The sequence below is a fragment of the Fusarium falciforme genome, chromosome 7, assembly GCF_026873545.1.
Source record: "Fusarium falciforme chromosome 7, complete sequence".
Lineage (NCBI taxonomy): Eukaryota > Fungi > Ascomycota > Sordariomycetes > Hypocreales > Nectriaceae > Fusarium > Fusarium falciforme.
The window spans coordinates 3,042,802-3,054,918 of NC_070550.1; the positions used below are offsets into that span (position 1 = coordinate 3,042,802).

General features: G+C 50.3%; 4 protein-coding genes across 4 annotated transcripts; 3 read left to right on the forward strand and 1 right to left on the reverse strand.

Annotated features, from left to right (window-relative positions):
- Window positions 1-2,572: 2,572 nt before the first annotated feature.
- Window positions 2,573-5,282, forward strand: NCS54_00958600 (Zn(2)-C6 fungal-type domain-containing protein; the record flags this gene model as incomplete). The annotated part of the gene is made up of 8 exons (XM_053154927.1): window positions 2,573-2,742; window positions 2,792-2,918; window positions 2,989-3,494; window positions 3,678-3,749; window positions 3,806-4,281; window positions 4,334-4,680; window positions 4,732-5,027; window positions 5,078-5,282. The coding sequence occupies 8 exons, from the start codon at window positions 2,573-2,575 to the stop codon at window positions 5,280-5,282; spliced, it is 2,199 nt and encodes a 732-aa protein (XP_053010902.1).
- Window positions 5,283-5,347: 65 nt separating this feature from the next.
- Window positions 5,348-7,520, reverse strand: NCS54_00958700 (Pyruvate decarboxylase; the record flags this gene model as incomplete). The annotated part of the gene is made up of 9 exons (XM_053154928.1): window positions 5,348-5,690; window positions 5,740-6,163; window positions 6,214-6,253; window positions 6,304-6,795; window positions 6,849-6,929; window positions 6,979-7,142; window positions 7,190-7,264; window positions 7,317-7,414; window positions 7,468-7,520. The coding sequence occupies 9 exons, from the start codon at window positions 7,518-7,520 to the stop codon at window positions 5,348-5,350; spliced, it is 1,770 nt and encodes a 589-aa protein (XP_053010903.1).
- Window positions 7,521-7,972: 452 nt separating this feature from the next.
- On the forward strand, window positions 7,973-8,989 carry NCS54_00958800 (Hypothetical protein; the record flags this gene model as incomplete). The annotated part of the gene is made up of 2 exons (XM_053154929.1): window positions 7,973-8,417; window positions 8,475-8,989. 2 exons carry the CDS (start codon window positions 7,973-7,975, stop codon window positions 8,987-8,989), a joined length of 960 nt encoding a protein of 319 aa, XP_053010904.1.
- A 645-nt stretch (window positions 8,990-9,634) lies between these two features.
- Window positions 9,635-11,338, forward strand: NCS54_00958900 (Hypothetical protein; the record flags this gene model as incomplete). Its single annotated transcript, XM_053154930.1, has 6 exons — window positions 9,635-9,751; window positions 9,802-9,924; window positions 9,977-10,086; window positions 10,134-10,402; window positions 10,453-11,095; window positions 11,143-11,338. The coding sequence occupies 6 exons, from the start codon at window positions 9,635-9,637 to the stop codon at window positions 11,336-11,338; spliced, it is 1,458 nt and encodes a 485-aa protein (XP_053010905.1).
- Window positions 11,339-12,117: the final 779 nt, after the last annotated feature.

Sequence of the window (12,117 nt, forward strand, 5' to 3'; positions counted from 1 at the left end):
GGGCGAATCTAGAAAGCGCGACTGGAGATCACGTCTCGCAACTGCTATGGCCAAAGTGAAATGGGCCGCCCGGTCAAGGCAGCTCGAGGGACTGCAGAGTGATCTCAAACAACACCTTGAACACTTCATGCGACTGCGCGTTCTGACGACGGGGGAACTCAGGTGAGTTTAAGGAATGCCTTGCAGCCATCATAGCTTTTATCGTCAAGACCTGGGAGAATGAACGACGCTAAGCTCCAGCTTGACATTTCAGGTCCACGGACCAAATCTTTGTTCGCATCAACGCAAGCTCGACCGGTTCAGCTTCTATTCCTCAGGAGCCTGATTTAGGTGGTCACTTCATGTTTGAAACTGCCTGTAGAAAGCCGTACAGGATTTTGTTTTACGAGATATCAAGCTTCGAGGTGAGTTGTGATCAATTGCTGGAAATCCACTGGGAGCCGTTCTAATATGATCCCAGGACTTGCACCAATGGCTCCTCCGCGTTTTTGATCAAGGTCACGCCGGCCGGAAGTTTATACAAGACATGTCTTATGTTCTAAGAAACACCAACACCAACAAAGACATACTCCCAAGCAGCCCTTGTGCCAGACCTTTTCGCGATATCATCTCAGCAAATCATCGGGTTGAGATGAGCATCGTCGTCTCATACGAGAATCTACCCAAAAGAAGAGGCATATGTCCAAAATGCAAGACTAGAGGAAAGAGGTGGTATCGTCGTTCTATGGAGGTGACTTGGTGCGTGCAGCTTATCAATCACGACCACCGAAGGAGTAACCTATACTAATGACACATCACATCCAGCTCAAAGTGCGGCCTTTGCATCCGATTTCTGGGTTCAAACTCTACTGGGCCTGACCCATTGACCAAGGTTGCCCTCGATGACATTCGGGCCAATGGCATCAAACAGTTCTTCGAATCCCAATCAGCCCCTGTCCACAAAACAGCTACGGCAGTCGAAATGGAACGCTGGCTGGAATCAAAGGTCATTGAAACTCGGCCCTGTTTTGAGCAACCTCTCCATCCTGTGAGGAACCACGGACCTCCCAACCCCTGGGTCTTTCGGAGAGTGGTAGTTTGCAGCTCGCAATGGCCAGAAGATGCAACCTGGTCCAACATCGAGGGAGCCGAACAATCGATATCAGATACAGTGGATACTTTGAACCACTGGGTCAAGGTAATCGATATGGGACCGGACTGGCCCTTCCTACGCTTCGGTACGTGGATTGGGATCAAGCATATAGACCCCGTGAAAGGCGACCAGGATCTCCTGAGATGGGCCACTCGCCTATACAGTAACCGCCAACCGAGCCCTGAAAGCACATTTACATTGCGAGAGCGATTTAACATAGAGGGTGCATCCGAAAAGCCATTCCGATTCCCTGTCATCCGTCTTCGCTGTTTCTTATGGCTGTATGCCGACATTCTTTCAGTGGAAGCCAGCATTCTGCGCGTTTGCTCGGCGACTCTTGACGCGTGTGCGCCACAACGGGGGTTTTCAAAATGCAGCATGATACACAAGGCAACGACCTTCTTTTTTATCCCTCATCTGATACTGGAGCGATGCTCTTTCAGTGTTATATCGGATGTCATTGGGGCTTTCACCATACCTCAATACCGAGCTATCCCTCCTGCAATTTGCCGGCTCATGAGTGGGTCACGAGACCTTTGTTTTCACTATTACATGAACGGAAACCTAAGTCAATTCCCGTTGAGTCCCTTTCCTAAGTGTTTCTTCAAAGAAACCCTAGCCACAGGAAACTCTGAGATGGTCGCTTGGTTGAAGGCCTATCGCCAATGCCTAGTGTCCATCATAGAGACTGAAGGAAAGGCATTGATGCTTTCTGATAGCGTTAAGCCAGTTCGTTTAGTCCAATACTGAAACAGGTAGTCTCCGACTCACATCTTAAGGGGCCAATGTCACTCAGATTAGTGGAGGAGGATCGAAGAAAACCTGAGCATCAAACCAGACCCAGGTCAAGTTTTGAGAATGCTCGAGAAGGGTATTTCTGCGACAGTGGGGCCTGTATCATCGTTGACTTGAGTTACGTGAAAATTATATAGCTTCTCCTATAAGTCTTTTGTTTCGGGCTCTTGGTATAAGAGGACGTAAATCTTGCTATGGTTTAAAAAGCCTAGCTGATCAATCAGCCGAATTCAGCGAGTTGCGCTCCTTGTTTTCCCGTTAGTGCTTGACGGGACGGCGGCACGGGAAGGAATGATTTTTACTTACAGGCAGAGACCAGTAATAAAGTTCAGCCTCCTCAGTCGTGCAGACGTGATCCGTTGAAAACCCCGATATGAGAAAGCACAGGAAATGACAAAGCGTTCAAATGGGCTAGACCAGTGAGATCAAGGCACCTTGAATTATCTGACTATGCAAGTTGAAAAGAAATCCAAACAAATCTAATTTCGTTATCTAGGTAGCCAATCTTGCCTCTCGGCTCTCACGGCTTCTTCCCCGCAAACGAGCCCCCTTCCATAGCGCCGCTCCCACGTATAAAGCTGGGGAAGCCCCGCCGCGAATATTCCGAAATTTCCGAAGACTTCTCCCTTTCATCTCGACTCCGCCATGTCTCTGCTCGACCGCAGCTCAAGCGCTGGTGATCTGGAAGACCCGAAAATTCCGGGTACTGGTCTTGCTGTACGGGCGTACAAGGCCTGCACTGCGTGCCGGGCGCGAAAAGTACGGTGCATTGTTGAGGATAGGGCAGCTGGGGGGAGCTGTGTCCAGTGCCGAAAGTAGGATCCCAGGCGGCTTCTGCATTTTTCTTGCTGATTTCAAGTTCAGAGATGGCCAGGAATGCGTCTTTGAGGCCAAGAAACGTTCATACGATACGAGCACTCGAACGAGGAAAGCCCAGCAGAAGCGAGCTCGGCTGGGGGCATCAACGCCAGACACGACAGCTGAGAATCTAGTTTGTGCCACCCCGCCCTCTACTTTGATCTAGTCTCTCTACCTTAGATGCTGACCTTTCAATGCCTAAGTCTCATGAGCATTTCAACGTTCGAAGTTCTGCAGATGCACTTCTATTCTTGTCCGATGCAGCTGCAAGGCATGCAAGTGACGCTGAACCACCCAGAGGCCGCGTCGAGCCCGCCCAACACCCAGTTTCCTCAGCGGTCTCGGACAACAGACGTGAGAGCGCGCTTCCAGGGTTATCAGACGTCGAGGAAGAACAGGTCAGGCGTGAATCACCGGTCTCTCCGTGCGAGAATGCCGATACACAAGAGATAATAGCGACCTTCCGCTGCCGCCTTTTCTGGGACAACATCATTACACCCAGCGAAGCTTTGGCTTATGTCTGCTTCTTCTTCAGAGATCTCTATCCCTTCTTTCCCTTTGTACCAGACGTCTACTACGTATGCCTTACTGGGCCTAACCCCGATCTGCAAGTACTGCGCTGTCTATTCGAGGAGGAGGATATACTCCTGGGATGCCTTATCACGGTTTCCAGCCGCTACTACCACCTCCCCAGGCATACTATCGGCGGGTACGAGAGAAGCCGTGAGATTCACAGTAGCTGTTGGCTATGGACAAGACGCCAGGTGGCTAGGGTTGTCTTCGAAGGAGCCAGACCAAAGTCACCTCTGTCGGTTGTCGAGACTCTATTGATGCTTGCTGAGTGACTCCCCAAGCCTATACACGCCTTTGTTGAAAACAACACCCCGGGCAGAGCGGCATCGTCTAGTCAACGAGCTGGTGAGCTGCTCCTCCAGCCTGCATTTCGTACAGACCAGGTCTCTTGGTGAGTTCTAAGCTTCCGCTATGGCGTGCATGTTAACTGACACCGCTACCACTTAGGTCCTACGTCGGTAATGCATTCCTCCTGCTACGATCTCTGCCACCCAGTCGCAGGATATGTCCAGTCCTCAAAACCTCCAGTAGATACCTGACTACCTTGTTTGGGTGCCTTATTATGTCCCAATCTCTTGCTCGTCGCTTAGGCCGCCCGGCTTTGATGAGCTTCGAGGACGTGGACCTTGCTCAGGTCAGCCAGGCTTTCCATGACCGCAACATCAGGCTTCACGAATCACAAGACAATAACGAAGCCATACCCAACCTGAGTCTCGGTGTCTCAGATCAGTTTCACAGCGCCTTTGTTGAACTGATGAAACTTCTAGCCCACAGCCAGGATGTCCTGCACCCGCCGACAGGGGATGGCTTTGTTGAACCCAAAGTGGATGCGTCCCAGACGAACCAACGCTTGTTGGCGCTATTGCAACATTTTGACATGATGAACCAAAATTGGAAGACGCAGTATGAGAATCTATGGGAGCGTAAGAAGCCTTCTATCACAGCTCCCTCTTTCCACAAGCTCACTAGTCCTAGTCAGCGCTCCTGGTATGTCCGAGTTTTCAAGGACTATGCTAAGAATCGACTTTGAGTACCTTCGGCTCTACGAGTTCTCTATGAGCCTAGGCACATATCTTAAACTAGCAGAAACTGGAAAAGATACGGCATCCCTTTCTGGTCGGAGCTCCGTTGAGCAGCAAGAAAACGACTGGGAATTCCCGCCAACTTCACTTGCCTACTACATAGAGCAAGCCATCGATGCGGCACAGATTCTCCTGCATTTAATGCTGCATTTTCACTCACCGACAGGCAAGAACACGCTGCGATATGCCAGTTCGAGGCATTATATGAAGATTGTGTTCGCTTCTGTGTTCTTGATCCAGGTAAGAGACCGTCTTGTGGATGAAATGAACTCTCGGAATAACACGATCCAGTCCCTTCGTTCTGATATTCCTAGTATATCCTATCAAACAGTTTTGATTGCTACACTCAAGGATACTGTCACTGTGCTCGAGAGGTGTAGCATAGATGCCGCGCATCCAGCACTCCGATATTCTATTTTACTCCGAGGTCTCATGAAAGATCTGGAGCCATCGCGCTCATCTGAAGCATCTTCTTTGGTCCCTCTTACAATTGGCCCGAGGCAGTCCCAGAGAATAACATCAGACGAAACAAACTGGAGCGGTCCATATCTGCTCGCAAATGAAGCGAATACATTCTCAGCCCAAACGTACGGATTCCTCTCTTATCCACAGCCGAGCCCACTAACTAGATCCGTAGTCAACTTCAGACAGATTTCACCAACAGCGTTCCTCTACCGAGCGCAGGAGCTTCTCAGTGGCCATCTTCAATGGGGTACGCGGAAGGGAGCCAGTGGAGCGGATTTGACAGTTCGATTATCGAGTGGGAGGACTCTATGGCGCAGTTAGATACTGATACCTTCCTTCAGTCGCTCATGGGAGTTGATATCTTTCCCACGATGTAGGTTTATCACTGTAACTAGGTAATTCAAACATCGTCTGCATTGTATGAGCATCTCCTACATCTAGTCTATGCTCCATTAACACCATTGGTGCTTGCCTCCAGACTAGCCTTTCTCGCCTTTGCTCGCGCGTTGACAATGGTAATTTGGTTCCGTAGCCGCCATGGAATATCCATAACATCCATATGCACCTCAAGGAGTTGAATGTTCTTGGGAGATTGATACTCTGGCAGTGAGAATACCTTGTCTAACTCATCCTTTGTGCGGACCTCTCTGCTCGACTCCTCAGCGTTGGCGGCACCAAAGAAAGTCAGCAGAGATTGGTGGCGCCAAGATGCGATGTCGTTGTAACCAGCCTGGGGGCCGTGAATGACACGTTCGATCGTGTAGCCCTTGTTATTGATGACGATGCTGGTCACTGGTTAGCTTCATACCTAAAGGGTTCCAGTGATATACGCACAGTAGAGGGTTCAGCCCCAGGCGAATCATTGTGCCAACCTCTTGCACAGTCAACTGTAAGCTACCGTCTCCAACGACAAGAATGGTTCGTCCATCATTCACGCCGGTCTCAGCTTGTAACTCTCTCTGAGCAATCGCAACACCCAGACAGGACCCAACCGAATACCCAATGCTGCCGTAATATACCTGTGTCACATACTTGACACCAGCAGGAAACGTGGCATCGGGGAATCCGAACTGGGCTGTGCCTGACTCTGCGATCAGAATGTCTCCAGGTCGAGTAAGCTCCCCCAGTCGCTTCCAAATCCATGACTGAACAATGTTTTTGGAATCGGCGTCTTCTGGTATTGGTTGACTCGGGAGCACCGGCGGTGTTGGAGATGGGAGCTTGACAGTTTCCAACGCTTTCAATAACTTTTTCAGAACTACAACATGTTAGAACCTCATAACAGAATTATCATGGCACATGACTTACATGGCTTCATGTACACTTGGTTGTATGTTGTGCCAAAGACCTTCAAATGTCAGTGTCCTCACCGGCCTGGCCTGAATAGCATTTACTTACTGTACAACTATCAGGCTCCACAAGAATCACCTGTTCAGGCCGAATCTCTCTTGTGTGTCCCCCAGTGTTGCTATCGGCGAGAAGAGGTCCGAGGTTCAAAATGCAGTCACTTCTCTCCACAGCGGCTTTGACACCGGGGTAAGAGACTTCACCATTGTATACTCCACAATATCTCGGATGAGTCTCGTCAATGATGGTCTTTCCCATGGACGTCGAGAAAATAGGAAAGTCGAGCAGGTCGGCTAGTTTTCTAGCTTCTTGTACAGATCCATGACGATCTGTGAGGCAATCGACCAACAAGATGGGGTTCTTTGCTATCTGCAAGGCTTTGAGGAAGACGGATAGCGCCTCTGTTTCGTTGGCGATGTCAACGGGAGGATTGAGCTCAATGTGGGATCGAAGGGGTGAGGCATCGATGGGTACATGAACAAAGTCCATAGGAACAAACAGGTAGACCGGGAGTGAACGCAGCAGGCACTCTCTAATGACTCTCTGTCGTTTTAATCAGTCTTGCTCATCAAGTTACGTGCTCAGCGCAAACTCACATCGATCTCGGCACCCGCTGTTGCCCCATCTTCTAGCCATGCATGAGCATATCGTACATGAGCTGAGATCTTCTCAAAGACCTGCCTCGGTCGTCAGTAGAGGCTCACGAGAGTCGGCTTAGCCACATACCTTGTGGTCTGGGTTTGGTCCAAGGCTGTGGTGGATCATGAGGCGCTTGGCCTGGACATGGGTTGCAGTCGTGCCGACGATATGAATAAGCTTGACCTGCTCGGTATATGCACCGGCAACACCATTGAGGGCACTAAGCTCTCCGACTCCCATTGTCGTCACGACTAGTCACCTTAGCTAAGGTGGGCTGACTGTGTTGATGAATGCTTACCAACGCCGGGGCAACCTTTAACTCTTGCATAGCCATCAGCGGCATATGCAGCGTTTAACTCATTGGCATTTCCCACTAAAGTCTCGGTCAGCCTTTCAGGGTCGCTTTTCATCAGAGATATACATACCCCAGGACAGGCCATCAACTTGGTCGATGTAATCGAGTAGCTCTAGGTTCATGTCACCTGGAACACCCATGACACTCCCCACGCCCAATTGCCGAATTCTATCAGTGCATCAGTCCAGTTCCTATAGCAAGGACGAGATATTTAGCCGTACCGTGTCCATAGGTACTGAACGAGGGGGATCTGGGGCTCTGTAGCTGCAGGCATCTTCTAGGAACTGTGCGTCGACGAAAAAGCTCAATTGATAGAAACTCGAGGAAATATCAGAGATTGAAATGCCTTATATCATAGTTGAGTCATGAACCAGGGTGATTGGCCTCCCCAACTAATGATAATTTATAGTATCCGGGAGTTCATCATCGTTGCCAGGCCGGATATACGCGGATATTTCGGTTCTGGTTGAAATTCCCGAAAACACCGGGATATGATGCAGTGTAACCCGAAATTTCCGAACTTTCCTCCCGATTAAGATGGATTAAAAGATATATCTAGGCCATCTCATTCCGAAATTCCGATGGTATTCACTCAGAGATCTATACTTGTGTATAGACCCAGGAGATTTGGCTGCTGTCAGAGTCTATCATTCACTCACGACCTCATCTCAACTCCCAATTTCCTTCACAAATTCTTTCCAAATACTACCACTGATCCAATTCATCATGTCTCCCGCTCAAGTTACCAAGAACAGCCAGTCCAATGGCTCGGAGTACCCATATCCTCTTGAACGGGGAACCCAACGCAACGAAGCAGCTACTCGTCTTCGCAAGATGATGGTTGAAGCTCACATCGATCCAACCAAGATCGTTCAGCACCCTATTGCCTGGGATGGCTTGACTGCCCGTCTTGTCGAGGAAGCTGGATTCCCCATGGTCTTTCTCGGTGGTTACGCCGTGAGTGCCTCTCACGGTCTAGCCGACGCCGGTTACCTTGGATTTGCCGAGATGGTCCACCGCACCCTTGAGGTCTGCAGAGTCGTTGACGTTCCTGTGATGGTTGACGGAGATACTGGTTATGGTAATGAAGTCAACGTCAGAAGGACCGTGCAAGGTTACGCAAAGGCCGGTGCAGCGGGCATCATGATTGAAGACCAAGTCAGCCCAAAGCGTAAGATTTCCACTTCTTCGACGCACAAATCTTTGCAGTTGTGCTAACTATTAGAAGGCTGTGGTCACACCAAGGACAAAAAGGTCATCAGCTTTGATGATGCCATCTCCAGAATTCGCGCTGCAGTGGCAGCTCGCAATGAGGGTGTCGACATCTTCATCTTGGCCAGAACAGATGCCCACATCATTTCTTACGAAGAAGCCATTCGACGGGCCAAGGCATTCTTCGATGAGGGCGCTGATGCTGTCGCCATCGAGGCTATCACGTCAGTCGATGAGATGAAGCGCTCTCGACAAGACTTGGGACCTAACATCCCATCCTTCATCAACATTATTGAAGGTGGAAAGACTCCTTCCATGTCCTACGATGACCTCGCGGCGATGGGCTACTGCAGTGTCGCGTATCCTTTGACGCTGTTGGCTGCAGGCATCAAGGCCATGAGAGGGGCGTTGCAGGGACTTCAGAGGAAGACCGAGTCGCCAGACATGATCATGAGGTTTGAGGACGTGTGCTCTGCGGTGGGCTTTCAGGAGTACTGGGACTTGGCGGAAAAGCTCACGAAGGTTCAATAGCTAGTTAGCCTGTCATGATTGCGCTCCTGTCCTTGTAGTCACTAGAATTAAACTGCTGTAACTAATCTCAGCCCCTCTGAGTTTGCATTGTCCGAGTACATGTGTCGAATTAAATCTCTTGAGTGATCGAGCGCCACTTCTCCTACAAAGTGCACCCATTGCACTGCATTATCGGCCCAATGGCATGCAACGTTCGCCTCGCTCCCAACGGCCGGGGGCATCTTGGCCTAACTCTTCTTCTTCCCCGACAGAACTTTGATGTACTCGGCTTGTCACCGGAAAGAATGATAACACCCTCGGTATGTTAGAATCATGCCAGACAGCCCTCAGATATTTGTCCCGAACTGCGAATTTCCCGACAATGCCGGTGGCGCCAACGGACCCAGCCCCTCTCCTCAGACTTCACCGAATTCCCCACGATCTACGCACCCGAACCCACTCGACTAGGCTTAGATCCGGGGTATCGTACGGGGTAGAATCTGGGGAAGGGTCCAGGCCCTCGGTTTGAAGGAGATTCCAAATCACCCTAGGAGATACGTGGCCCATGTCAGAGTAAGATAAAGAGAGCTTGTCTCCTCGTTGCTTTTGCCATCCACACTCACAACGCGTTTCATCTCGATCAGTAAACAGTACCTAGTATCAATCATGGCCGACGCCGAACTCAAGATGGCCGTCTCACACAGCGAGAGGAGAGACTCCAAAGGCGCTGGTGACACTGCGATCCTTGTGCCAGAGAAGCTATCAACACATATCAGGCGAAAGGTAAGCAGCCTTGTCATATTGAAAAGATCTTGTGCTGATGAACGCCACAGTTTGATCGGCATGTCTTGCCTCTCGTCTGCGTCCTCTACGTCTTATCCTACCTCGATCGTGGAAACATAGGCAATGCCAAAACAGCCGGTGCTCAAGACGATTTGGGACTCAGCGACTCCCAGGTACAGGAAAAATCAGACGCTACCATGGCTTGGGAAAGGCTAACCTTTGCAGTGGGCTTGGGTTCTGAACTCGTTCTACATCTGCTACACGCTCTTCGAGTGGACGACTCTGCTGTGGAAGCTTCTCCCGGCACATCTATACATCTCGACTCTTTGTCTTCTGTGAGTCTTTGACTTTGTTCTTCAATACATGAGCTGACTGTGATTAGCTGGGGAGTCGTCGCCACCTGCACCGGTACCGTCAAGAACATGGCCGGTCTCTGCGCCTGCCGAGCTGCACTTGGCATTCTCGAAGCCGCCTTTGGTGCCGGCGCTCCATACTATCTATCGCTCTTCTACCAGCGTCGCGAATTAGGACTTCGGGTCTCTATCCTGATCGGAATGTCGCCACTGGCAAACTGCTTTGCAGCCTCCCTCGCGTACGGCATCGCTCAGATTAACGCATCTCTCGAGCCATGGAGGCTCATTCTTCTTCTCGGTGAGTTTGAAGGCTATTATAACTCTTTATGGTGCTGATACTTGATATAGAGGGTGTTCCCGCCATCATCGTTGCGCCATTCGTCTACTTCTTCCTCGCCGACTCTGCCCAGAAGGCCAAATTCTTGACCGAAGACGAAAAGGAGGCAGCAACCGCTCGACTCGGCACAAGAGACACCACCGAAAAGACAAAGCTCAACTGGAAGCAGGTCACAGCCGGTCTCAGCGACTACCAGCCCTACGTGCATGCTCTCATTCACTTCTGCTGCAACTACTCATTCGCTGGCCTCGCCAACTTTCTCCCAACTATTGTCCAGGCCCTCGGATATAGCAGCATCAAGGCTCAAGGTTTAACTGCCCCTCCATATGCAGCCGCCTTTATCCTCTGTATCGCAGCGGCCTTCTTCTCCGACAAGTTTGGACATCGCGGCTTCGTGATTGCCGGTTGCTCAGCTATGGCCGGTGTCGGGTACTTGCTCCTTGCCATCGTCGAAGACACTAACAAAATGAACATCCGCTACCTCGGAATCTGGTTCGCCGTCATGGGTGTCTTTCCTTCGCTCACTCTTAATATTACTTGGCTTCTTAACAACCAAGGTGGTGAGACGAAGCGCGGCATCGGAATTGCAGTCATCGCCATTCTGGGACAGTGCAGTTCGTTTCTCAGCAGCGCCATGTATCCCAAGAAAGACGCGTAAGGGCTTTTTCTCGACTGCTTAATAGAGGTACTAACATATCTAGTCCTTTCTTTGTCCGTGGTTGCGCCATCGGATGCGCCCTCACATTCATGATTACGATTCTATCTCTGGGCTTGCACTTCAAGCTCGACCACGAGAATCGCAAGAGGGACCGCGAGTTTGGGCCGGTCGAGGATCATGAGCAGCTAGACGTGACCCTCATGGGAGACAAGCACCCCAAGTTTCGCTATCTCACTTGAACGTATCTCAGAATCTTGGGAGCAACTCGAATCTTGCTCTTGGTGGCTTGATCGACACGGACGCATTTCTGGGCTTTCTTCTGCTCTGAGTCAGTTCGTGTATTTTCCATCGTAATTCATACTCTTTTCTCGACGATTACTCCTCTCCAAGTCTCGTCATCGTGGGGCGTCGGTCACTTGCTTCCTTTCATGCCTCTTCCCTCTGATTAACTACTTCCATGTCCCTTAGACTAAAACCTGATAATAAATCATTACATGCTGTCATGAAGACCCAGCAGAAATAAGACTTCCCTTTCAGTAACCACACGCAATATGAGAAGTGTCAGTGTCTTGCTACAGGGGGACGATTCTCTTCTGTCGCAGAAACTCGAGATGGGGCTTAATAAAGTGGATCTTGCACAAGCGACGAAAGCTCATTGGATAATATGAGTATATGACGGAGATGAGAAGAGCAACCTGAGCTCTGATTCGGGGAGGTCGGGACGTGGCTGGCCACTAGGCCATTAACGCCCCAAGTGGAGTCAACGGTAGAAATGCCATGGAAGGCGGCCATTTTTGGGGGTTTCTTGAGCAGCTGGCTCGGGTGGAGAATGCATCGGAAGCACAGCAAGGGAATTCAGAAAACCAACCGGATCTTCTCGGAAGGTTTATCCGGGCCATTCGGCCAATCAGGTAAAACATTGCTCCCTTAGTGGAGACCAGCACGTAAGGCCGGCCTTGCTAAGAAATACTTATGTCTCAGGCGAAGTTTCGCGCTTCTGCAGGTACTTCTTATCACC